At 38.4% G+C, this 27,022-nt stretch overlaps 1 protein-coding gene across 1 annotated transcript; it reads left to right on the top strand.

The window, feature by feature from the left end:
- The first annotated feature begins 884 nt into the window (after positions 1-884).
- Positions 885-16,364, top strand: LOC130071665 (oocyte zinc finger protein XlCOF6-like). The gene is made up of 4 exons (XM_056236525.1): positions 885-1,021; positions 5,358-6,490; positions 11,778-11,862; positions 15,251-16,364. The coding sequence occupies exons 1-4, from the start codon at positions 937-939 to the stop codon at positions 16,138-16,140; spliced, it is 2,193 nt and encodes a 730-aa protein (XP_056092500.1). The 5' UTR covers positions 885-936; the 3' UTR covers positions 16,141-16,364.
- Positions 16,365-27,022: the final 10,658 nt, after the last annotated feature.

A 27,022-nucleotide genomic window follows, 5' to 3' on the forward strand; every position in this document is an offset into this window, starting at 1 on the left:
TTTGATAGTTCTTTAAAAAAAACAATCTCACATTAGATGTGGTTCATTGTTTTCACAACATGCATTTAAATGTGTATTTCAACAAGACTTCAACTCTGAACGCCGCTGGCATGTTGTATTACTTTTATGTGGATTTCTATGCACATTTATGATTTTAGCGTGTGACAGGGACTTTTATTTTGGAGTGGCGATATGACGTCACAAGGCTGCGCTGCGCTCCTGCAGCTGTTGTGATTCGGTTGGAGAAAGGTTTGTGTTCAAAGCACTTAAAGTGTTTTAATCGCTCAGGTAATTGTATAGTTTTATCAAAAACTTTAAAATGAATATTTCAACATTTAATGTAACATTTTAATTCTTTATAATACATTTATGAACGTGATTTTTCTGAGAGTCAAGCGCAACCATTCGTGAGAAAAGGTGCGTCTTATTTCTCTCCCTATATCGTGAATCCGTTTATCTTAAAAATGAATTCGGTCACTGGCAAGTAGTGATGAGAGAAACGGAGCTTTTTATAACTCAAAAGTCAACTGAATCAATTGCTAGTAAAAACGATTCACTGATTCGATTCGCTCGAATCAACGCGCACTGACGTCACCTTCTGGTAAAAAAAGTGAAGAAAAAAAAAAAAGAAAAAAAAAAACACAAACTTGTGTAATGCTGACTTTTACTTACCATTAACAACTGTCTTTCTGAAAGTGTTATATATTAAATATAATCCATTTAGTATTCTAAATCATAACAAAATTATGTTTGTGCTCTTTTAATAATTTGAAGTGTATGTTTTGAGGTATGCTGAACTAGAGCTGATTGAGAGGCACACAGAGATTTAGTGTGGATTTTATTGAACTTTCTTTTAATTATTCTCATCTTAAACAGAACAAACACATAGAAAAACTGGTGAAGCGACTGAGATCCACATCACTTACTATTATAAAGATGGCGTTTATTAAAGAGGAGAGTGAAGACTTGAAGATTGAAGAAACATTGAGGGTGAAACAAGAAGAAACTGAGGAACAAAAAGGTTGGTTTCATTCTCATGGTTGTACGCATAGCCTACATTTATTTTTAGGATTAATTGCGCCATCCTTATCATGTACACATGCACGTGTAATCGTGCCTTAAAATGGCTGAGGCAAAAAGTTTTCACAAGCAACATATTGAGGTGCTCTAATAAGATTTTTGACAAAATGACAATTATGAAGTTAAAGAATATTTTATATAAAAGCTACTGTTCAATTAAATTAAATACAAAATGATTAGCTAACATGTATAGTAAAATGCTACGCTATGCTAAACTGAAAACATTGGGATGTAACGTTAATTTAGGCTTAATAACACCTGAACCTCTTCGTTGGTCTATCGGTCGTATTTTTTAAACTCAAATGTTTATTTAAATATCAAACAACTCTTACTGTGCACGCACAGCAACATAATGTTAAAAATAGTGATTGAAATAAAATGCTGCGTGGAGTCAACCAATCAAAGTGCTGCGAAAACAACCAATCAGCATGTTCAGCGCCCAAGTCCCGCCCCTGAAAGTTTCTGAACTTTCTAAAGGTACTACCTCACCAGCAGGGACTTTTAGAGGGGGACGTTTTTACCTGCAACATCATTGAGACCCTGGGCCCTGCAGTCGAAACACACCGGGGAAAGTACCTATGGTTGTAATGCGGCGTAATATAATAACGATGATGATGATAAAACAATAAATGTAATAGATCAAATCAATACTTTATTTACTACAGCTGTTTTGTTACTAAATGGAGAACTAAGACTAAGGGGGCTTTCACACTGGCAGTTTGGAACGGGGCACGGTTCGCATGAAAAATCACTAATGTGAACGCTGTCATGCAGACCCGGGTGCGCACTGGGGTACCGAACCTGAGACTACCTGGAGGAGGCGGTCTGAGTTCGGTGTCACTCGAACTAAGCTGCGATTCGTGTGAATGATAAAGCAGCAGACTCGGGTGCGCACTTGTTCAGGAAGTAAAGTGACCTGCGCATGGGTTTAGGTGATTACGATGTATTTAGATAAAACACATGTACGGGATGATAGTGTTGATGATTTACCTTGGATAGGAGCGAGAGTGAGCCTGCAGTGTATTCATGTGTAGCGTGTGGAATTAGGACAACAAATTAAAGGAAATCCAGCCTCCTCTAAAGAGCCTGTTTGCAGGCAGCAGAAAGCCACCTTATGCATTGTGAAAGCAACCTTAAACTTATCAATAGCCAAGTGTAGTCGACATCCAAAACACTGAAGTTGTGTCTATTTGTTGAGTGAAGTGGCTTTTACCAGGTTTGTGCCACTATCAGTTGTGATAAATACTGGTCTGGTCCCCCCAGGAGGCGAGTGCTTCAATCGTTTGGGAATAACTTCACCTGTGTGGGCTTCTGGAAAGTAAGCCGTTTGGAGGCATTTGCTCTGAACTTTCCACCCTTGAATAGTGAGGATCGGATGTGAAGTAGAGGATTTGTAGATTTTGCAGCTGCCGCTTTACCTTCTCCCTACAGTCGGGATCACCGTCTGCGCAAAATGTTTTCGGTAGCTCGTATCTGGAGTCAAGGTCGGCTTCTTAACGCCAATGGAAAGCATGTCTTTTGCCATGCAATATGCAACTGGTTGTGATGTCTTCATGTCTTATTTTTCTTCTTCTTTTTTTGGCGTAAGGCACGCATGGGAAAATGGCGATATAATACTTTGCTGGTTAGTCGCATTAGAGCTTTTAGATTGTCCACATTCCCTAACACTCATTTGGGACTGTAATTTCGTAGCTTCTTCATGTTCTAAAGGATGACATTGTTTTAAATTATAAAACAGGTTTGTGGTGTTGCGTGTCTTTGATGGCAGGAGTCGTCCACAGAGTTTGCAGTGTGCGTTGCTCTGTTTTATGTCAGATCGCAAATAGCCAAAATATCTCCTCTGGAATTAAAGGCCCCCTGAAGTTTTTTAACTTTTTGTGTGAATATGTTAGCCTTAAGGTTACAAAGCAACGGTGTCCTTCGAGCTGGTTGTGGGCACTGCACTTTCTTCACTATCGGTAATTTCTTGCTCCACTCCTCTAAGCCTGTCGGCCACTGTAACTATAAACAATACCACATCCGGCACCCGGAAGCCCGGTCTGCTAAACACATGAGCAGTTTTACGCATAGAGTGTAAACATTAGCATTCATCGAACTGTTAACAATTTATCAAGAAATTATTTCGCTACATTTATCGTTATAATTTTATGGCCCAGCTAATTATATATTTTTTAAAAGTCTTAAAAAAACAACTTTTTAAAAATTCCCTGTAATGAAGTTAGATGTTATGGGAAGAAGGCGGGAACCGGAGAACATTTAAAGACTTTGATGACATAAAATAAATCAACAACAAAACGTTGCAAGTGGCAACGAACAACTTTTTGTTGTACTTTTACAACAAAAAGTAAAAGACAGCAGCCCTTCACGGACGACTGCTGACACATATAATAAAACAAAACACAACATAAACCCAGGCCTGTTCCTCTCTTGATCTTCACTGTCGCTGCGCGCCCTCTACTGGCATCATGTAATTTGACACTCAAATTAGTGACAGCATATTCTATATGGGTTACACATCCAAAGCAGTATCTAAATTGATGCAAATGCCGAGAACGTACGAGAGAAAAAAGATGGATTATGTAACAAGGTTAGATGTTACGGGAAGGAGGCGGGAACCGGCGAACATTCAAAAACTTTAATATCAAAAATGGAACAAATACAAAATGAAAGTAAAAGACAGCAGCCCCATCACGGACGACTGCTGTCACATATAACAAAACAAACACAACACAAGTTCAAGCCTGGCCTCTCTCGATCTCCACTGTCGTCGCTCCTCCTTTTACTTCCGCTCCTCCGTGAGAGATAAGAGACCGGTGCGTCACGCAGGTGTCGCTCTTCAAAATAAAATTCAAACAAACTAAAATCAAACGTTGCCAAAAAATATGTAAATGACCAATCATTTGGCATTTCAGTAATCATTTGGCATCATAATAAATTAATTGGTATTAACTTAAATTTCAATACTTTAAGTATTATTGATCGTTTTAAGACATAAAAGCCACATCATTGCATACTGTCGTTGGGCCAGTGGCGCTTGTAATACAAAACTTAACAAGCAGTCAGTGTAGAGATTGTAAAAGTAGCTAATGTCATCATATTTATTTCATCTAGTATGCACTCTAGCCACTACATTTTGAACCAACTAGAGCTTAATTATTAAACACAGGAAACGTTATAATCAAAGAGCCACTTGCTATCAACAAAACCTTGGTCACTCACAACCTTAACTGTAGAAAGTGAAATAACACTATATCCATTGAGATCTAGCATCTTATGTGCAAATGTTTTTAATCTGATAATTAATAGCCCTGTCTTGTCAGAATTGAATAGAATAAAATTACTAGTTATCCCGTCCTTGATATCATTAATACACTGTTAACTTGGAGAATTGTGCAGCTTCTTCAGGTTGTAGAGAAATATAAAACTGAGTATCACTGGCATGATATATTAAAATCTAATTATGTCTATCAGGGGAAACATTCATAGAGAAAAGTAGAGGGCCTAATACTGAGCCCTGGGGCACTCCATACATATAGGAAGCGGTTGGGTAGATGGTACATAATCCATGCTAATTCTTGTCCACTTATTAAGAGTATATTTTGTCTTTGTTGTCAAAAGATCTAATAGCATTTTAAGAGAGATGTAGCTTGCTGCGATCAGATACCATAAACATGTCATTTGTAACTTTAATAAGCACAGATTCTGTGCTGTGATCTGGCTTAAACGAAAACTGAAATTCTCCACAATTATCCATACTGTTTCTCTGCAAATCTGAACATAGGTGAGAGGCAGAGGTGTAAAGTCCAGGTTCTGAAAGTAAAGGTCCTCCTCAGTATTTTGTTCCAATCACCTGGATTTACTAATTAGCACAGTTTTTATTAGCACCTGATTAGTGAAATCATCTGGCTGAGTTCGTGGGTGGAATAAGGCCTCGCAGGCCTTTTACTTTCTGATCCCAGGACTTTACACCTCTGGTGACAGGACACTGTTTTTCTAATATTTAGCACATAAATGCACATAAATGGAGAAGCAGATAAATGGGATAAATGAGATTATCTAACTAATAATTTATCTTGGGTATTATTATTATTATTATTATTTTTGATAAGGGGTTTTAAAATTCCTAGTTAGAAAGTTTTTGGGGATGTGTCCTAAAGAAAGTGAAGAGCTGACAATATTGAGAAGTACATGCTGTTGGTTTTGATGCTTTGGTTTGATGTCTGTTGCTTATTGCCATTTAACCGAGGTTCATTTGTATTTGTCTTTTTTCAACTTAGACTTGATGGTGCTTAAAGAAGAGAGTCAAGAATTGAATGAAGAGGAAGAGGAAGATCAGGATGAGAGTCATAATGATTTCATAATTGGAGAAAAATCTTTTAGTTGCTCACAGACTGAAAAGACTTGCTCACAAAAAAGGGGTCAGAAGACAGCAACTAGAAGTTATTTCTCTTGCACTCAATGTGGAAAGGGTTTCAATCAACTTGGAAACCTGAAAGTCCACATGAGAATTCACACTGGTGAGAAGCCGTTCACCTGCCAACATTGTGGAAAAAGTTTCAATGAAAAAGGAAACCTCAATAAACACATGAGGATTCACACTGGAGAGAGCCCCTTCACCTGCCAACAGTGTGGGAAAAGTTTCACTCAAAACAACAGCCTTAAAGCCCACATGAGATCTCACAATGGAGAGAAGCCTTTCGCCTGCCAACAATGTGGAAAAAGTTTCACTCAAAAAGACAGTCTTAAAGTCCACATGAGAATTCACAATGGGGAGAACCTTTTCACCTGCCAACAGTGTGGAAAATGTTTCATTCGAAAAGCATGCCTTCAAAGCCACATGCGAATTCACACTGGAGAGAGGCCTTTCACCTGCCCTCAATGTGGAAAAAGTTTTAAACATAGAGCAACAATTAATTCCCACATGAAAATTCACACGGGAGAGAAGCCGTTCACATGTGATCAGTGTGGAAATACTTTCAGACATAAAGTAAACCTTAATACCCACATGAGGATTCACTCAAGAGAGGACTGTTTTACATGCCATCAGTGTGAAATGATTTTCACAGACAGTGATCACCTTAAGAATCACGTAATAACTCACATTGGAGAGAAGCCACACATGTGCATTAACTGTGGAAAGACTTGCTCAAACAAAACAAACCTTAATGTTCACATGAGAACTCACACTAGAGAGAAGCCTTTCACCTGCCCTCAGTGTGGAAAGAGTTTCACACTTAAAGAAAGCCTTAGGACTCACATAAGATCTCACACTGGAGAGAAGCCTTTCACGTGTCTTCAGTGTGAAAAGAGTTTCGCATATCGAGTGGACCTGAAACGTCATTTGCAAACTCATTCTGTAGAAAAATTGCAGGAAAAGGAGCAATTTCAAAAATCACCTATGCAGACCATTTAATTGTGGTCTAATAGAAAGATTCTTTTGCCATTAGAGATACACCTGAAAGGTCAGATTGTGTGGAAAGAGTTTTAATTCCCTGGAAATTTAAAGAGATTCACACAGAGACATATTTTTCTGGTGACAATCTATCCATCTATCTGTCTTCAGTGAAAATGAATCGTTGTGAGATACTGAATGTATCTGGATTTCTCCATTGATTACTCATAAAATGTGGTCTGATCTTAATTTAAGTCAATTACAAACGAACGCACATGACTACAGTAATAACACAAACAGTTGTACCTTACATATTTTGATTGAATACCTTGAGTAATGCTTAACAGTGCAGGGTGAAGAAAGTGAATTTATTAAAAGGGGTCATAAATTGAGAAATCAAAATTTCCTTGATCTTTTAACATGTAAGAGGTCATTGTACTGTATTAACATCCTGTAAGTTTCAGAACTTCAAAACTTCCTTGTTAGTACAAAAACAGATTTATTGAATCCAAGCTCAGAAAACGACTCGTTTGGAATTGTCACATGATGACGTAAAAGTGCTGCGAAAGACCTGAGGTGTTCTGACATGCCCTGACATTTCTGCTTATTTCTGTTACTTGTAACATGATTATGGTTAAAGTCTGATTACACTGTATTCAGCACAAACTCTGCTACAATAATATGGAAACAGCATGTATGTAAAAGTTTGTAGTTTTGAGAAAATTACGTGTATGCATGATTAGTGAAAGAAATATTTTGAAGTCACTGAAATAAGGCCAGAAAACACACTATAATAAGACTTTTGAAAACTGGATCTTACATCATACATGTTTTGCTTCAAAACTATGTGAAATTCATCCTACCCACTTATTCACATAAAACAAAATATTGATTTAAAATTTGTAAGACATGTTTTGTGTAGGAAAGCTGTATGTGTGGAGGGTGTGAATCATTATGAATATTGATGTTTCACACCTGGGACAACATGACATCATGACTTTGCGTAAACATACACGCCACTTTCAATTCAAGTGGCGTGTTATCTATACGCATTTTGAGCTATCCGCGTGTATGTCCACGCCGAAATCTTTTGCGTGTATGTCTACGCCATTAAATGTCCGAGTGATTCCGCGTGTATGCGTACGCCGTTAAATGTCCGAGCGAAACGAAGCAAAATCTATATCTACATCTGGGGAGCGATATTTCTTTTCCTAGGATGGTAGGAGAAGACTCATAAATGGTATTAACCCCAGTGACGGGTAGGTTTAGGGACGGGGTTGGGGTAGGTCATATATTTATATATACATAATACAGTAATATAACGTTAAGTCAAAGGCGTTGATAAACACGCTGAAAAGCGATTATGCGTGTTGATAGCACGCCAAAAATGGAAATACGAATTGGCGTGTCATACATACGCCATTTCATGAGATCAGTCTGCCTGGGAAGACAATAACCCCTCCCCCAATGGCCTTATCAGGTGGGACTGTGAGGGAACCAAATGAATGTGAGGAGAATAAAAGTGAGGAGAATAAAAGTATGACTTCTTCGATTTTTTTTGTATTTTATTTACAATACAACATACTCCAAATATACACAAATGACAAAAAGGCACATTATTGAGCACATTGATCTAAACAGAGAGATTTGAACAGTTACATACATTGGTGCAATTCCTGACAGTTCCTGTTCAACATACCTGTCATTTCCAAGGTGTTTGCTTTATCTTTTGCCATGCACTGAAAAAAAAAACTTCCCTGCCATCAGTAGTCAGTGTTTAAGCTTCTACATGAACATGATAAAATAAGCTTTATGATGTGGGTACAGCGCTCTCAAAGAAAAACAGTTTGAAGTTTGAGTCGGAAGCATTAAGCCGGTTTCTTAAATACAATATTTAATAACATAACAATATAGTAATTAAGATAATATTACTTTACAGGAAACCTTTATTTTATAGGGAAAATGCAACCTATAAATCATTAGAAAGTAACACTCCAGTGCACTACACTAGAGAAAAACATGGAATATTATGTTTACTTTAAATTTCATATTTTTACAAAAAATAAGGAGGTTGGAGCATTATTGAGTGCTATGTTCATACTAGAAGCCGGAGGGCGCCCTTGCACAGAAAGTCAGAATATGCCTCACAGAAGTAAAATAACTTATGACACTCCAGGAAATCCCAAATGCAACTATAGTTTTTTTTAAAAATAAATCTTAACGATACACACAGTACTATAGCTGTTGCTGAATAAAAAGATAGAATCGCTTTGACTTATTAAATCTGAAGACAATCTGTGTTTCTGAAGTCATTTCGGATATTTTCATAAGAATAAAGTATATTTATGATTTTAAATTTAATTAGTTAATTGTTGATAATAGACTGCGACTTATAATGTCAAGAGTATCTAGTAAAAAGTGAGGATGGACAACGTCCAATGAACGTCCAACGTCTTCATTTTTTGGAGAGTTTGTAACTGGGGTAAATTCAAATAATGATAAAACTGGTGTGGGCTTTCACAAGCTGTAGGTTAGAGAATCAGGATAGAGATTAGGCATTGGATTAAAAACACAGTTTATGGTATTAAATAATATGTTTTGGACTATGTGCATTTTTTTTTTTGCTAATATATCTGAAAAGTATTTTGGCTTTGCAGTCTTAACAGCTTTTTGATAATCAGAGATTTGTAATTTGCCCTCTTCCATTTTCTTTCCACTTTCCTTCATTTCCGTTTAGTAGCCCGAGTTTATAAACAAGCATGCAAAGAACTGGGTTACTACCATCCATCTTAAATACTTGACTACTTCAAAACTAGAAAACGGCTCTGTAGCAAGTGGACGATATTTGAATTTATTTCTATAAATAATAGCTAAACCCCCACCTCCCAATTCTTCGGGAAAAGCTGCATTTTGGTTTGAAGACCACAACCAACAATGAGCCTGAAGCCTTCAACAGTGGATGCTATTCTTTTTCTTCACAACACTCGCAAATAAACAGTGAATGATAACCAACATACATGTAGCCTAATGTTATTCAGTTCAACGGATTTTTATATTATTAATATTTTTATTTTTTAACGTTAGCCAATTGGCGAAGAGTTCTTTTAAACATTGTTTTTCAGTAAAGTTACTTAACATCAAAAAAAGGTAGGCCGTAAATCTTTATTTACTTATTTGCTGCGGGATCACATAGCTTATATAATATTCTCCACTGCATGCTTATGCTTCTCTGTAATGGCCAGTCTGTATTAATATTTGTGGGCATGATTGTCGGTGGTGGTAGTTATGTTTGAGGCCTATAACAAAAGTTTACCTCTTAATAGCGTGTGTGAGAGCTCGCGTCAGAGAGAGCTTATTGAGTGATATTGATGTTGGTCTCAAGTCGGGTTCGGGCTGAAAAATTGCATTCGTTGTCGGGCTGGCGCCGGGTTCGGGATTGAACACCACGGGCCAGGGCCGGGTTAGGGGTGGAGTTTTTGCCCCGTGCAGGGCTCTAGTCGATAGTGTTTCATCGACCATCTGATGGCCTGGCAGCAGAATACAGCGTTTCAGTCGTTTTTGCGGATCCGTGTGAATGGGGATCTTTTGATAATGGTGTTGTCTGTACACAGAAAACTCAAAGGAAAACCTTCTCAGTTTTAAGCAAATCGTTGTCGTGTAAACGTACCCTCAGTCATAAACAAAAGGTCCAACCCATGAGATAAAATTAGTTCATTAATAATATAAATTTCTTATTTGAGATCGATCTTACATTTAATACCACCATCTTCACTTCAGTGAACAGAGGTTCGTAGATTGAGAAGAAAAGAACAAAAGCACAAAGTTTTGTTGCTATTGTGAGTGTACACAAATAAAAGTATTTTAAGTTATTTTCGCTGTTATCAGGATAAAATGCAAGTGATTGCGCCGGCAACTCCACCGACCCCAGCGGGTTAAGATCATCTTGACTGATGGCATCTCTCACTGGTAGATTCTCAGAGGTGGATTCCCTGCATCCATTTATGACCTTATAGTTGAAGTAAAAAAACAATGTCGACTTGGGGTCCATTTTAGACATTAATATATTAATTTCATGTTTAGAAATGAGATCCTTGAGCTTACCTCAGTTTCAGAAGTAGATGATAAAGGGACTCTTAAATCATTGATATGACCAGAGCACCACTTTGCTGCAAGATGAAGAGTGATCTAATGTTTGCAATCCAGTCATAAAACCCCAAGCATTCAGTCCTTCCTCTGTAAGTGACTCTTCTGTCCTGTCAAGTGAAACAGTGGATACACCTAGACTGTCATCAAGTGAGTCTACAAGCTCACAGTCTGCTTGGCCTGCTGTTTTTACAGTTGTCTAAAATGCAAAATATTTATATACTTAATATTGTCAACACATCATTGGACAACCTTATGTATTTCACAAATAAATAAATTCTGAATTTTTCTGACATCATTTTAATTATTTGTTTATTGTATGTTAATTTTTATCCACTTTTGTGATTTTAGACAGCAGCACCTGAACGGGACTTTTATTTTGGCGATGTGACGTCATAAGTATGCGCCACTCTCATGTATCTGTTGGGATTTGAAGAAAGGTTTGTGTTCTTAAACATTTAGTTTTTAAATCAATGCAACCCGGTCAGGCAATCATTTTATTTTTAAGTAATATGGCTCAATAGTTGTTGAATGTAACAATGTAATGCTTTATTTACCATTAATGAACGTTATTATTTATGAGTAAAGCGAACGTACACATGAGTAACAGAAAATGTGCGGCTCATTTAGCTCTCTATGTCAGTTTATGGTAAACACGAATTCTCTCAATGAAAAGTTGTGATGGAGAAACTGAGATTTTTGAAACTCCGAGTCAATTGAACCAAATACTGTAAAAAATGATTCATTGATTCAAAGCGCTCGAACTACCGTCGTCTGACGTCACATGCTGGTCAAAACAGTGTAAATGCAACGAGAAACAAAGCATGTGTAATGATAACTGTGATTATTAAGTAATATATTAAATGTATTTATTTAAATACCAAATATAAATAATATTAAGTGCCTGTGTAATATGTATTATTTTATTGCATTTTAGTGCTAGTAAGTTTTTGGTCTAATCAGGTGATTTAAGTCCATTAACTCTCACTCTGACTGACTCTTACCAGTGAACTGACTACTGAACTAGAGCTGATTGAGACACACTTAGAGATTTAGTGTGGATTTATTTTTCTTTCTGTTAATTATTCTCATCTTAAACAGGACAAACACACAGAAAAGCTCCTGGTGAAGCAACTGAGATCCACATGACACTATAATAAAGATGGCGTTTATTAAAGAAGAGAGTGAAGACATTAGGATTGAAGAAGTATTCAGTGTGAAACAAGAAGAAAATGAGGAACAAACAGGTTGGTTTTCTTTTGAACATGTTTGAATAAAGTAAATGTTAGTGATCAACTTTTCAGTTGTTGTCAATAAGGGATTTTTTTCTTCTCATCTGTATCAAACCAGTCTTGGAGCACTCGCTCTATCAAACATCAAATACAGAGGGTCATAAACAGTTTTCAAACAAAACATTATCATACCTGAACATAAGTAGTGTGAATATCTGTAAATATTCATTGAATCAAGCAATAAATTAGTCATACGTCAAAAACATTAGCACACAACAAGAAATAAATAAAACATTTCTCCCGCTGACACAGCTTGGTAAAGTGACAATAACTTTACAACAAACTTGAACATAATAGTTTTAAATCAATCTGTTTGAATATTTCAAAGCAACACAAACAGTTCCGATCAAATACACTAATTGTGCACTAAATAAACTTCTGTTGTGACTTTCACATCTTCCATTAAACTCAGTTGTACATGTAGCATCTTAAAGCAGTCCCTCCAGGATTTCACGATTTTTTAATGTGATTTTTGCGATCAAATGACTGATTTTGTGGTGGTAATTTCCAGAAATTTGTGAAAAAATTTGCGATTTTTATATTTTATAATTAGGATATCACATTTACCATAATAGTATTATGTCAGATGCACAATAGTCATACATGACACAAATCACAAACAAAATGCATAAAGCTTGTTTATTTGGTCTAATCAAATTTTTTTTTTTTTATTGTGCTGTAGCCTATTGTTGTTGCTTGATTAACATTAACAACAGCAGGTAAATTAGGTTACTGTCACTTTAAGACCTACTACAGTAATGACAAACGTCCCAATCAGTTATTACTGATTGTTTTACGTAAATACTTGCCAAGATTAATATTTTGAAGTAATTGTAGCTATGTGTATTTGTTAAAGAGCTATAAAGAGAATTCAATATTCTAACTAAGCCGACAGGCGGTGACACGCAGTCAGTCAGTCACACACACACACTTGCAGTCAGAGACAGACTGTCACTCGACTGGCTGAAATTAGTTCTCTTTCACGGTATACTGCGCTTTTAAGAATTCTTTTTAGTACCATCGAGCATATCATACTTTTTGTCATGTCATTCAATCATGTTAAACGCGTTAATACTGCCCAATGAAAACCTGGGCGGTTATGTGAGAGGGCAGGAGAGAGACGCATTTTCTTTCGCCATGTTTCTGACAGACCGCTCACAGACATCACGCGTGCGCAACATCTATTCTGTACCCACGTAAAAATGCATTGAAACTTTAATTAACTAGAGATATTTCAATTGGGTGAATATAATTAAATGTTTTGTGAGGACTTTTTTTTTAATTTTTGTGATTTATTTTGCGGTCAAATTAGGAATTATGCAGGATCGCAAAAAAATGCGACATTTTGTTGATTTTGCGTTGTATTCAGCGATCGCAGAATCGCGAAAAACTGGAGGGACTGTTAAAGGGAACCTATTATGCCCCATTTTAAGATGTAAAATAGGTCTCAGGTGTTCCCAGAATGTGTCTGTGAAGTTTCAGCTCAAAATACCTCATAGATCATTTTTAAGTTAGTAGAGGGAAGTTCGGATCATTTTACTGACTCGGATCTTTGAGTCTCGTTCAGCAAAATGAATTAATCTTTTTTCGAGTTATTTAGTTCATTTCAGCATAATATAATTAAAATGGCATGTTAAATATCCCAACACATCTACGAAAATGTTGATTACATTTGTAAAAAGAATAAAAAATAAACTATAGGGTAATGCAGCCATAGCCAAATTATAAGAAACCGAAATGTTTGATTAATTGATTAGTTGTTGGGTCTTAAGTTCAGGCTATTGCAGTCTGATTCTGTTAGTTCACCTCACCTCCTCATCCGAGACGTTCTTTCCTTTGCAACTTCATATTTATCATGTTTGTTCTCCTCCGCTCGTGTCTCGAGACGTTAGTTGTCGACTCGTCAGTGTCTGACTCTGATCTGTCTGCTGGGCTGGGCCGTGCCGTGTGTGATACAGCAGGGCCGGAAACAGAAATGATTAGTTCATCTTTCGAGTCTCGAGTTCGGGTTCGGCCGGGTCCGAGTCTTTCGCTCTTCCTGTCAGTCCCAAATGCTGTGCTGTCAGTACCGGAAAGAGAAATGATTAGTTAATTTTCTTCGAGTCTTCGGGTTTGAGTCCTTCGTTCTCGAGACTCGAAAGATGAACTAATCATTTCTCTTTCCGGTACTGACAGCATAGCCTCTATGGAACTGACAGGAAGAACGAAAGTCTCGGACCCGGCCGAACCCGAAGACTCGAGAGAGATGAACTAATCATTTCTGTTTCCAGTACAGATACAGAACCCATATGTTGCGCAATGCGCATGCGTGGTCAACACAAAATGAACGAATCACTCTCTGAGACAACTCGGTAGTCCCGAGTCATGAACGACACATCACTATTTTAAGTGGAAGAAATATTCACATAATATTTTTATTAGTCCAGTATGTCTTATCTGCCTACTACTGCTAGCTAGAACAAGTTTGTAAGAACTACTAGCTTACAAAATGAAGTGCTTTTATCAGTCAGATGGTGACAGCCGATATTTAGTAAGTCATAAGTCAACTTAATGAATTAAACCTTCTGCATTTTGCCATGTCAATAATGAAAGTTTTACAGCCTAATTTAACTAACAATAGCTATTTAGCATGTTTAATGTTCCCTTTAAAAAGTTTAGGAGTCAGGCAGGAAAACAATTCACCCACTTTTGTGGATTGCCATATTCAAAATACTACTAACTTTAAGAGATGTACAGCTTTTTTTCAGGTTGTAAGGAAATATCAAACTGAGTATCATTGCCATATAAAAACTAATGAAAAAGTGTATATACGGAGAAAAGCAGAGGACCCAATACTGAGCCTTGTGGCACTCCACACATCTTCATTCAGGCAAATGTGGTAGCAGTCAGGCAGATAAGACCTAAACCATGCTAATGCTTCTCCACTAATGCCAACATAATTCTCAAGCTATGCAAGATTATATTTTGGTTTATCCTGACTGAAGAACAGTTTCTCTTTAAAACTGGACATAGTTGAGAGGACACTATTTTTTGAATATTTTAGACATGAATGGCAGATTGGCCCATACTAAACCAATTCTCTTGGGTCAAGTGATAAGGGGTTTCATAACTGCCAGCTTTCTTTGACTGTCTTGCTTTTTTGGTTGTGTCCTAAAGAAAGCGAACAGTTAACAAAATTGAGAAGAGATTCTGAGATAAGGTGACTCCACTTTCGGTAGCTTATTAGGTATAGGATGTATAGATGTTGTTGGCTTATATGCAGTATTTTGATGTCTGTTTTGTGCTATTAAATTGGTGTTAATTTGGGGTTTTTTTTTGTTTGTTTGTTTGTTTTTTGCTTTAGACCTGATGGCACTGAAAGAAGAAAGTCAAGAAGAGAAAGATAGGTGTGTTGAACATCGTGTCATGACTGAAGAAAAATCCACAGAGACTGAAAAGACTTTGTCACAAAATAGAAAAGCTCAGAAAAACATATCTAACAATTATTTAATCTGCCATCAGTGTGGAAAGAGTTTTACTCAAAGAAAAAACCTTACTGTCCACATGAGAACTCACAGCGGAGAGAAGCCTTTCACCTGCCAACAGTGTGGACAGAGTTTTGCGCGCAAAGAAAACCTTAAAGCCCACATGAGAATTCACACTGGAGAGAAACCTTACACCTGTAAACAGTGTGGACAGAGTTTTGCACATAAAGGAAACCTTAATTCCCACATGAGGCTTCACACTGGAGAGAAGCCTTACACCTGCAAACTGTGTGGGAAGAGCTACTCACAAAAAGAATATCTTAAGAATCACATGAGAATTCACACTGGAGAGAAGCCTTTCACATGCTCTCAGTGTGGAAAGAGTTTCAGATGTAAAGTAAACCTTAATCAGCACATGAAGATTCACTTGAGAGTAAACAGTTTTACATGCCATCAGTGTGGAAGGAATTTTACCGACAGCAATTGCCTTAAGAATCATGTAATAACTCACACTAGAGAGAAGCCACACATGTGCGATCACTGTGGAAAGATTTTCAAAACCAAATCAATCCTTGTGGTTCACATAAGAACTCACACTCGAGAGAAGCCTTTCACTTGTCCTCACTGTGGAAAAAGTTTCATACATAAAGGAAACCTTAACATTCACGTGAGACTTCACACTGGAGAGAAGCCTTACACGTGTCTTCAGTGTGAGAAGAGTTTCACATATCAAAGAGACCTGAAACAGCATTTGCAAACTCATTCTTGAAATCAACTATAGTGTTCTGTATGTGGTAAGAGGTTTACTAAATACAGCGGTTTCAGAAATCACTTGCATATTCACTCTGGATGATGACATTTGATTTTGTAATTTTGTAAAAAGTGTAATTAAGTTCATCAAACTTACAGATTTGGTCATTTCACTTGCATGAAAAGTCATGCAGATGTGAGACCCTTTAATTTACTACATTTTTTATGCTGATAGAATCCCATAACAAGAAAAGTTGCTAATTTCTTAGCTTATTTCTTTTAGGTACTACTATAAAAACAAAAATGCGTATATATATATATTTACTACCATTTCTTCCTGGTGGGTTGAAGGGTTACCTTCACCTAAAACATATGAATTTAGCCATTATTTACTTTCTTTATATTCTTTACATTATTTACAATTTTACTTGCTTTCATGTGATCACATCCCTCAATTACTATTTTTTTTTTAAACCACAAAATGTGATTTTTGTAAAAAAAAATATAAAAAAAATCTGCAGGTTTCGGTTCATACAATATCGATCAATGGAGCCCAACTTTCAGAAGCTTCCTGGCATTATTTATTGCTTTTCAAGCTTCTGAAAGTCCATTGACTAATATTGTATTAAACCATCAGACCAAACTTGACCAAAATCACCTTTTCTGTTCAGAGGAGAGAGAAAAATAACACACACAGAGGAATCAAACAACATGAAAGTAAATACTGATTATATTTATGTCTTTGGGTGCACTAACCCTTCAGTCACTATTTCACTGGATTTAGGTAATGCAAAACTTAAGATAATTTGTGTGAAGAGTCCAACTTAGGTCATGGAGGGCCATTGTCCTGCAGAGTTTTTCCTACCCTAATTATACACACCTGAATCTATTTAAACCAATTAATATCTGACTACTAGAAAATTACAGACAGGTGTGTTGGAACTGAACCCTGCATGACCTGCCTTGAATATCCCTGCATGAGCTCTGTATGCATTTATAAGTCACATAATACACTACAATAAAATGATTGTTTTCTTATTGTTATAATGTATGGTTGATGCCTAGAAATGGTTTGTTTTATAAACAAAGTATTGTGCAAAAGTCTTAGGCCACCATTTGATGTTGTTGTAGTAAAGGTATCATTTTTATTCGTACTGACACTTTATTCTCACTGATGTTTGCCTAAAGAAGCCATTTTGTACAGATTTGTTTTTATTTTAAGTTCATATCTCCTTTATTTTCTGTTTTTATCCTAATAATGATAGAAAAATATGGATGGTCATTAAAGCATAGCTAAAACAAAGTTGTTGGTGGCCTACTATTTTTGCACAGCACTCTGCGTGTGTGTGTGTGTGTATATATTATATATACACACACACATCTAAATTGATTTATATATATATATCTCAGAAAACACTTTTTACTTTAATTTATTTTTTGGCAAGAATCTCAAGAACTGAAAGAAATCTCTCGTCTCTTTCCTTTGTCTCCCGCTCTCTCTTTTTCACTTGCCTCCGGCGCCTTTGCTCTTCACTTTCCCTTGCTTCTCTTGCTTGCCTCTCCTCCCTCGCTTGTCTCTCTCGTTCTCTTCTGTCCTCCTTCTCCTCCATTTCTCTCCACAGTCTCTCCTCCCTCTCAGCTGCTTTCCGCTCTCTCTCCTCTTCTCTCTCCTCCATCTCCCGGATCAGGTCCTCTATATCTGAAGGCCTTTTCCGGGCTCTCGCTGGCTCTGGCCTCACTGAGGATGAAGAGGCCACAGCAACATCCGGCCCACATGTGGCAACGAGGGCAGGAGGAGTGAGGGAGGGTCTGCCCCCAATGCCTCATCCATGGCGGAATACCATTTCCAGGACGCTGCTGTGGGCTCTCCATTCTCAGTGCTCACCCCCGTCTGCGGACATTTCAGATCCTGCAAAAAGCACAAATACACAAGCATAATACAAAAGCAATAATTGTAATATCACAATGTAATTTGATTTTATCAAAATTATCTTACTTTATATTTTTGTTTTAGGTTTTCCCATTATTTTTTTTAGAAATCCTGCCGTTACCCTGCCTTGCAGGTCCTGCTCCACCACAAAAGCTCTGCAGTAAATTCACAGAAATCAAGAATCAAAAAGTGTTTTGAAAGTACAAGAATTAAATAAACTACATTAACATTCAAATTATTTTTATTCATTCCCGTAGTATACTCACTCAAAGCCTTTGATGGCAGCATTCCGCTTTCCAGTGAAGAGGGCTTCATGAGCCACTCTCCACTGGATGAGCAGACGAGTGTGCTCATCTGTCCCTGTAACATCCAGACAAGATTCACATTACCTCTGTCGTTTGTGCTCAATACTACCTTACATGTTGATGTATTTTCTGAAGTGTTAAGTATTGACACTTTACTTAACTTTATTTACTTTATTAACACATATTAAGCTTTTTATCCAACTCAAATGTTCCTAAATTTTTTTCAAAAGTTCTAATGGACAAATAAAATATAGTATTTATATTTAGTTACTTTATGTACATTTATTTACATTACTTACATTCATGTATTGCAAACTACACAATAGCACACATACACATACTCAGATATACTTCATTTCTATTTGATGTACTCATCTGCAATTCTTATCAAAGATTTTTGATACGATTTCTGATAACTGTTAATTCTAAAGACTGCTCACTTCATCAACATCATTATCCGTCAACATCTTTTATGGGGCATTTCACATTCATCCACTCCCACCAGGACTTTTCTTCTGTGATATTTTGTTTGTTTGGGTGTATGATGAAGTGTTTTGTGTAAAATTCAATAGATTTGAATTAAGAAGATTTTCATTTAGTTGTCTTTTGTTGATTCATGCATACCCTGAACACAGTATCTGATGCAAGACTGATTTCCCCCTCATTCTACTGTAGCAGGCCTGGTTTGAAATAGCCGGGACAGTTATAGAGTGGCGCCCGAACCGGGACTGTTTGCATATCAAGTGTTCAGGGTCTATGCTTTTCTGTTTGTTTATCATTTGTTTTCTGTTATGTTTCAGTAATGTCAGTTACATCGCAAAATGCAGAGGATGAGTACGAACCCAATCCTGATTTCACTGCTGGTCCCTTTGTCACCAGAAGAGACCCACGACCTGTTCAAGAACTCATTCATACTTTCAGTGACTTGTATCTTAACTCTGATGAAGATATTGATTCCAACATTCATCTTGATGAACTTCCTCCACCACCTCCTCCTGGTGAGGTAGTTCCTGAAATTCACCTATCAACACAAATTATGGATTCATTGACCAACCGTATAACAGATTTGGAAGATGAAGTACAAGCCTGCACCCAAAAAGTGAGTCAATGTTGTTCACATTCTGAGTTTAAGGACCCATGTTGGAGGAAAAGCTGCACTACAGGATTGAAAGGGAATGTGAAAGAGTCAAAAAAAGTACTTGAGCTGAGTATAGCTGATTTGGGAAAGTCTATGGTGGATTGTTTGAAGAGGAGAGATGTGCAAATCGACACTAAGCTTAAGTCATATGCTCATGTCATGTCTACTCCAGTTTCTCTTCCTCTGCTCACCCCAGCCTTGCCAAGAGACTCTCATAGATCACGTACTGAGCAGTTTCATCACCGTACTCACAACCTACCTGATAACACGTCAACTGCTCCATATCTACTTCCGGTAAAGGTTGAATTCCCACAATTTGGTGCAGACGAAGACAATGATCCGATTTCCTTTGTTGAATGTTGTGCAGAATATTTTGCATTCAGGCCACTCACTGACTCAGAAATACTAGCTTCGCTCACTTCAGTGTTAAAGGCAGGGTTCCCGCGGATCCTTAAAAAGTCTTAAAAAGTCTTAAATTAGATTTTTAAAATTTAAGGCCATAAAAAGTCTTATAAAGTCTTATTTTTACTTATGAAAGGTCTTAAATTTTAGATGACACTTTGACTTAGACATATCTAAAAGCTTTCCAAATTAAAACCATCTAATTAGCGTACGAATTTTTATTTATTTATTATTCTATCTTTGTGGATTTGCTAGTTCACGTGACATTTCGCGTCACTCGCGAGTCGCGGCAGCATAACTGTCTCCTGCACGCGAGAGGAGAGAACAGAGAAGGAGAAGAAAGGTCGTAAATGTCAGTTCAGTTGTAAGTTCATTCTTTATGTGCGTATGGTGTGCGATGTGTATTGTCTTTTATGATATTGTAATCATTGTTTTAACAATGTACGAGGCACTGCGAGCTGACATCGCATTTGTCTCTCGTGCTTTCACTGCGTGATGTGTGCAGTGTAACTGTTATGTCCCCAAGTTAGTTTTTGTCTTATATTTATATCATATTATGTTCTTATATTAGAATATCATATCAGAAAGAGTGCCGTTTTCCCGTGCACAATTCCAATTGTGATATTTATGTTATACAACAGTTAAATTAACAATAAGTTAACATTGAGTTACTTTTTAGACACAATATTGTCAATATTGTTTGTTTTCCCTTTATTTCGCCGACTATAATTTCAAAATGAAACCGTAGCAGAGTCTCAATGCAACCGACAGCGATGATTTCTTGACTGAAATCCGCGTTTTGAACGAATCACTTGCTTCTTTCCCGAATGAATCAGCCGTTTGAACGAATCGGTTGAATGAATGACTCCCTCAACTCACTTATTAAGACAGTGATTTGCCGCTGCGGTTTCATATTTAAAGTACCCTTTAAATAAAATGTTAAAATTAGAAATCATTTCATATTTAAATATTGAATATTGATTTAAAAATATATATCTCAAAGCTTTATTTATGCAGTTGTAAATGGAGTGTAAATATATTAATGCCACTTCTGATGCCGCTTCTGTCACCTCTGCACTGCAAAGATGGATTTTGATTGAATGATTTAATTTGACTGTAACAGTGGTACTGTATGATTATTATATAATTAAGTATTATTGTATAATTACTGTATAATTTAATTTGAATGATAGTATTTGACATTAAAGCATAACTCTAAATAAGTTTAGAAAAAATGTCCATATATAGGTGAAAATGCCCCTGAAAAAATCAATTTAAGGTGGCAAATATTGCCCCTTAATTAAAATATTAATTTCTGTCACTGCTGTGAACTGACCACTGCATAGAATATGAAAAATATGAATATCTTCGTGAGTCAGCTGTCAACAACAGACCTAAACCAGCCATGGCACCAGCACAAAAACACAATCAGTAAAATATCATCTAATTATTATCAACAAAACGTTGAAAATATCAAGATATATTTTTGTCAATACTGCACAGCCCTAATGTACGGTATTAATTTTGATTTCTTCAGGTCTTAAAAAGGTCTTAAAAAGCCTTAAATTTGACTTTCAAAAGTGTGCAGGAACCCTGAAAGGGGACAGCTAAGGACTGGTGGCTAGCAGAGAGAAGACACATTTTCACTTGGGACCAGTTTAAACAAGATTTCTTGCATGCTTTCTTGACTGATGACTACGAAGCGGAATCTGCCAAACGTTTACTGGAGAGGAAACCAGGTCCAAAAGAACCAATTAGACTTTGCATACCATTATCGCGCCTTATGTTTAAGATGGAAGAAGGAGATGTCTGAGAAGGAGATTGTACAGTCAATTTTGAGGAATTGCAATCCACGACTCACAAGTTTGTTAAGGGGCACTGTGAAAGAGGTGAGTGAATTACAAAGAGTGGGGACGCAAATTGAGAGATTTTGAGGAAGCTAAGAGGTATTGGAGTCAGGCCAACACTGAAATGCAGAAGCACAAGAACCAAACTGACAGAGATGCCCATCACAAATCCAATCCCTCGCATGCACATATTCTGCAGTCCATTCCTAATGCCAACATATTGAACTTCAAGTTTCTCACCCTGCCAATGTTGATCCGAGGAACAGTGGCGTGTCCAGGATTTTATATTTGGGGTGGCAAAGGGGGGAAAGAGCAGAATGAGGGGTGGCAACTAGGCTTCCCATGATATTTTCATGAATTTCTGATGTTCAGAGAGGGCTAACAGTAAATTCTGAACATCAGCCATTTCAACTGAAAGATGAAGGCTGTAATACTAACGTTGGATAAGAAATCTTTAAAGTACAATCGTTTTCAATCTGTTTCTAACATTGAGAGAGAGAGATAATGTGTGTGGATAAAAATGTGTGTGTACGCATATTAATGGAGTAATCATGGAGAAAAAAAAACAGTACTCCATCTTTAGTGGAGATTACTGGTAGAAACAAACACTTGTAAATAAAATAAATTGATTCCTTAATTTGTACTCAAAGTGCATTTATTTATTCATATTGATAAAAAAGATAAGCAATCCAGAATATTTTGATTACCAAACAATAAAACTTGCATTAAATTAAATTAAATTATGCATATTCTGCAAGATGCAGTATACTACTGTAACTGATAATGAGAGTTCACTTCATTTATAGAGCACATTCAGCCACTAGGCACTAGGCTGTCATCGTAGGCCTAATGAGCTAACGATAGCAACTTTGCATTGATTGAAAATATTGATTGAAAACATGTCATTATAACAACCACCACTCGGGTAACTTTTTTAGATTAACGAGTAAGATAGACACATGATTGACTTTACCTGTTTCTGTGCATTAAAAAGTAGCGGTGGAATGTAACGAAGTACAAATACTTTGTTACTTTACTTAAGTACATTTTTCACGTATCTGTACTTTACTTAAGTAGAATCAATAAGTGCATGCTTTTTACTTTTACTTCGTTACATTTTCGTTACATTTTGCAGCAATTATACTTTCTACTCCACTACATTTCTACAACGTTCTGTTACATTTTCATTACATTTTCTGATCAGTTTTTCCCCTGCCAAAACGTAATCCTGACCGTCTGTTCGTCGCACGTTTGTCTCGCCAGTGACGTTTGGTTGCCATAGATATATCAACCCGGTAACACTATATGCGTCTCTATAGCACGCAGTATGTTTATCGTGCAATTTATACGCGAAAATTTGTTTTTACGTGCATAGGTAGGTTTAGTAGTGGTGTGGGGTGGGTGTGTAAAACACGTTTGGTTAGGATAATGGCAAGCCAAGAGGCTCAGTTTTACGCCATAAATTAATCGCGTTTACTGCCAAATACCGTCAAATACGGCGTTTTAACATATAGTACGGATATATAACCTTGATGTGTATATTGCCTAATTGCAAGCTTGTTCAGAAATGGTGAGAATAATTTTTTCCATCATTATTGAACATCATTAAAGGAGTATAAGGTTGAATGAGTTAGAATACTTAATATGTATCATAGTAATATGCAGTTAGCAATTCTGTTTGCAGTTACATTCTGCAACTTTTTCATGCATTCTGATTCATTCATATATTGTTTCTTTTCCAGGGCCATGCAAAATATTAATTAAAATCTTCAGTAAACTAGGCCTACATTATGTTTTTTTTTATTACACTGTATCAGAAAGTCAGTTTATTATAGGCTATGTAAATATATGGCATAATTTATAGAAATAAATATTTATGAATGAAGTACAATTTCCAGAAAAACTGAATCTTTAAGTATACATAGCAAAAGCAAATCTAGTGAAACATGCACCAAATAAATGCACCAGAAGCTTCAAAATATATGATTTTTTTTTTGTATACAAAAGTTCCACTGATTAAAGTATAGTAAAAGTCTTTGGACTTAAAGGAGCTGTATGTAAGATTTTGGCCAAAACTGGTACTGCAATCACTGTCAAATTACCGTAGAGTGGTGTATCCCCTCCCCCTCCTCCCTGACTCGAGGTTGCCAGATCTAGCTGCAGGATCCAGCAGGAACGTGACGAGCTGCAGCTGTGGTAACTAGAGCAGAGCTGGCAACCCGGATGCCGCAACACTACTGACTTCGTGATTGGTAGATAGGTGGAGGGTGGAGCATCAGACCAAAACACAACATGACAACATCAACATCAGTTGAGGGCTGCAACTGCACTTTTTAAATGACAATATCCTGGCCAGACTACTGTTGTCAGTGATATAAGTATTTGAAATGTACAAGATTTCTTAATGTCTAGTGACATTTCAGGGCCATTTTATGATTAATTGAAATAAATTTCTTACATACAGCTCCTTTAAATCTGTCATAAAAATAAAACAAACCTTTATCTGATGATGTCAGGCTATTGTTGCAAGAAAATGTATATACTGAAATAGTGAATCAGTTGTATTACATAGCCATTGTCTTTAGCCATAAATTGTGGTAAATATTATTTATATATGTTGTTACAATGTTATTCTTTGGCTTAGTGTGTGAATTTAATCAGGCCAGTGACAGCAGATGAAAATGATCTGTTTAAATAACACTAATTAATGTGTTGTCATTGACAAATAAATAAATACACAGTGTATATATATATATATAAAAATGTTTTATATATATATACATGCATTCATAAAATACGTACTCATTTAAGACATGTACAATTAGTTAAATGTTAAATATTTAGGGATCCTGAGTTTTCATCTTTGTTGGGACCCTATGGAGACAGGTGCTTCCTTTGGGGACCCAGCAGGCACAGATGTTATCTTTTTCTGCCTCCACATTCTCCACTGGTCCTTGGCCATTGTTGTACCAGAGAAACTTGAGTGCTGAGCTTTCTCCGGTGCATCGCTGAAGACCAGGGATGAGGTGAGGTCTCCCTTCTCAAAACTGGCAGGCACAGGTGCTCCCTGTGTGGATCTGTCGGGCACAGGTGCTCCCTGTCTGGATCTGGCAGGCACAGGTGCTCCCTGTGTTGATCTGAGTTTTCCTCTTTGTTGGGACCCTATGGGGACAGGTGCTTCCTTTGGGGACCCAGCAGGCACAGATGTTATCTTTTTCTACCTCCACATTCTCCACTGGTCCTTGGCCATTGTTGTAACAGAGAAATTTGAGTGCTGAGCTTTCTCCGGTGCATCGCTAAAGACCAGGGATGAGGTGAGGTCCCCCTTCTCAAAACTGGCGCCAGGTGCTCCCTGTGTGGATCTGGCGGGCAGAGGTGCTCCCTGTGTGGATCTGTCAGGCACAGGTGCTCCCTGTGTGGATCTGTCGGGCACAGGTGCTCCCTGTGTGGATCTGGCGGGCACAGGTGCTCCCTGTGTGGATCTGAGTTTTCCTCTTTGTTGGGACCCTATGGGGACAGGTGCTTCCTTTCGGGACCCAGCAGGCACAGATGTTATCTTTTTCTGCCTCCACATTCTCCACTGGTCCTTGGCCATTGTTGTTACAGAGAAATTTGAGTGCTGAGCTTTCTCCGGTGCATCGCTAAAGACCAGGGATGAGGTGAGGTCCCCCTTCTCAAAACTGGCAGGCACAGGTGCTCCCTGTGTGGATCTGGCGGGCAGAGGTGCTCCCTGTGTGGATCTGTCAGGCACAGGTCCTCCCTGTGTGGATCTGTCAGGCAGAGGTGCTCCCTGTGTGGATCTGTCGGGCACAGGTGCTCCCTGTGTGGATCCGTCAGGCACAGGTGCTCCCTGTGTGGATCCGTCAGGCACAGGTGCTCCCTGTGTGGATCCGTCAGGCGCAGGTGCTCCCTGTGTGGATCTGTCGGGCACAGGTGCTCCCTGTGTGGATCTGGCGGGCACAGGTGCTCCCTGTGTGGATCTGAGTTTTCCTCTTTGTTGGGACCCTATAGGGACAGGTGCTTCCTTCGGGACCCAGCAGGCACAGATGTTATCTTTTTCTGCCTCCACATTCTCCACTGGTCCTTGGCCATTGTTGTTACAGAGAAATTTGAGTGCTGAGCTTTCTCCGGTGCATCGCTAAAGACCAGGGATGAGGTGAGGTCCCCCTTCTCAAAACTGGCGCCAGGTGCTCCCTGTGTGGATCTGGCGGGCAGAGGTGCTCCCTGTGTTGATCTGTCAGGCACAGGTGCTCCCTGTGTGGATCTGTCAGGCACAGGTGCTCCCTGTGTGGATCCGTCAGGCACAGGTGCTCCCTGTGTGGATCTGTCAGGCAGAGGTGCTCCCTGTGTGGATCTGTCGGGCACAGGTGCTCATTGTGTGGATCTGTCAGGCAGAGGTGCTCCCTGTGTGGATCTGGCGGGCACAGGAGCTCCTTGTGTGGATCTGTCAGGCACAGGTTCTCCTTGTGTGGATCTGTTAGGCAGAGGTGCTCCCTGTGTGGATCTGTCGGGCACAGGTGCTCATTGTGTGGATCTGTCGGGCACCTCTGCCTGTGTGGATCTGAGTTTTCCTCTTTGTTGGGACCCTATGGGGACAGGTGCTTCCTTTCGGGACCCAGCAGGCACAGATGTTATCTTTTTCTGCCTCCACATTCTCCACTGGTCCTTGGCCATTGTTGTTACAGAGAAATTTGAGTGCTGAGCTTTCTCCGGTGCATCGCTAAAGACCAGGGATGAGGTGAGGTCCCCCTTCTCAAAACTGGCAGGCACAGGTGCTCCCTGTGTGGATTTGGCGGGCAGAGGTGCTCCCTGTGTGGATCTGTCAGTTGCTCCCTGTGTGGATCTGGCGGCACAGGTGCTCCCTGTGTGGATCTGGCGGGCACAGGTGCTCGCTGTGTGGATCTGCCGGGCACAGTGTGGATCTGGCGGGCACAGGTGCTCGCTGTGTGGATCTGTCGGGCACAGATGCTCGCTGTGTGGATCTGTCGGGCACAGGTGCTCCTCCTGTGTGGACCTGGAAGAGAAGGGTTCTCCCTGCATCGTTTTCTGCCTCCACTGCGGAGTGGTCTTCCGTGTTACATCTGAGAAACCCCAGTGCTGGAAATGAGCCTTCTCAGATGCATTACTGAAGACCAGGGATGAGGGACATGATGTTTCTCCTGCCTCCACTGTTTCCCCCCAATGGCCTGAGATGGAGTCCCCATGCTCATAATCCTCAGGTATGGGGTCTGAAACTTCCATTATCGCCCACCACCGTCCCGCAGCAAGGGCCGTAGTGA

Source organism: Rhinichthys klamathensis, unplaced genomic scaffold, assembly GCF_029890125.1.
Source record: "Rhinichthys klamathensis goyatoka isolate OS25496 unplaced genomic scaffold, OSU_Roscu_1.1 h1tg000452l_1, whole genome shotgun sequence".
Classification (NCBI taxonomy): Eukaryota; Metazoa; Chordata; class Actinopteri; order Cypriniformes; family Leuciscidae; genus Rhinichthys; species Rhinichthys klamathensis.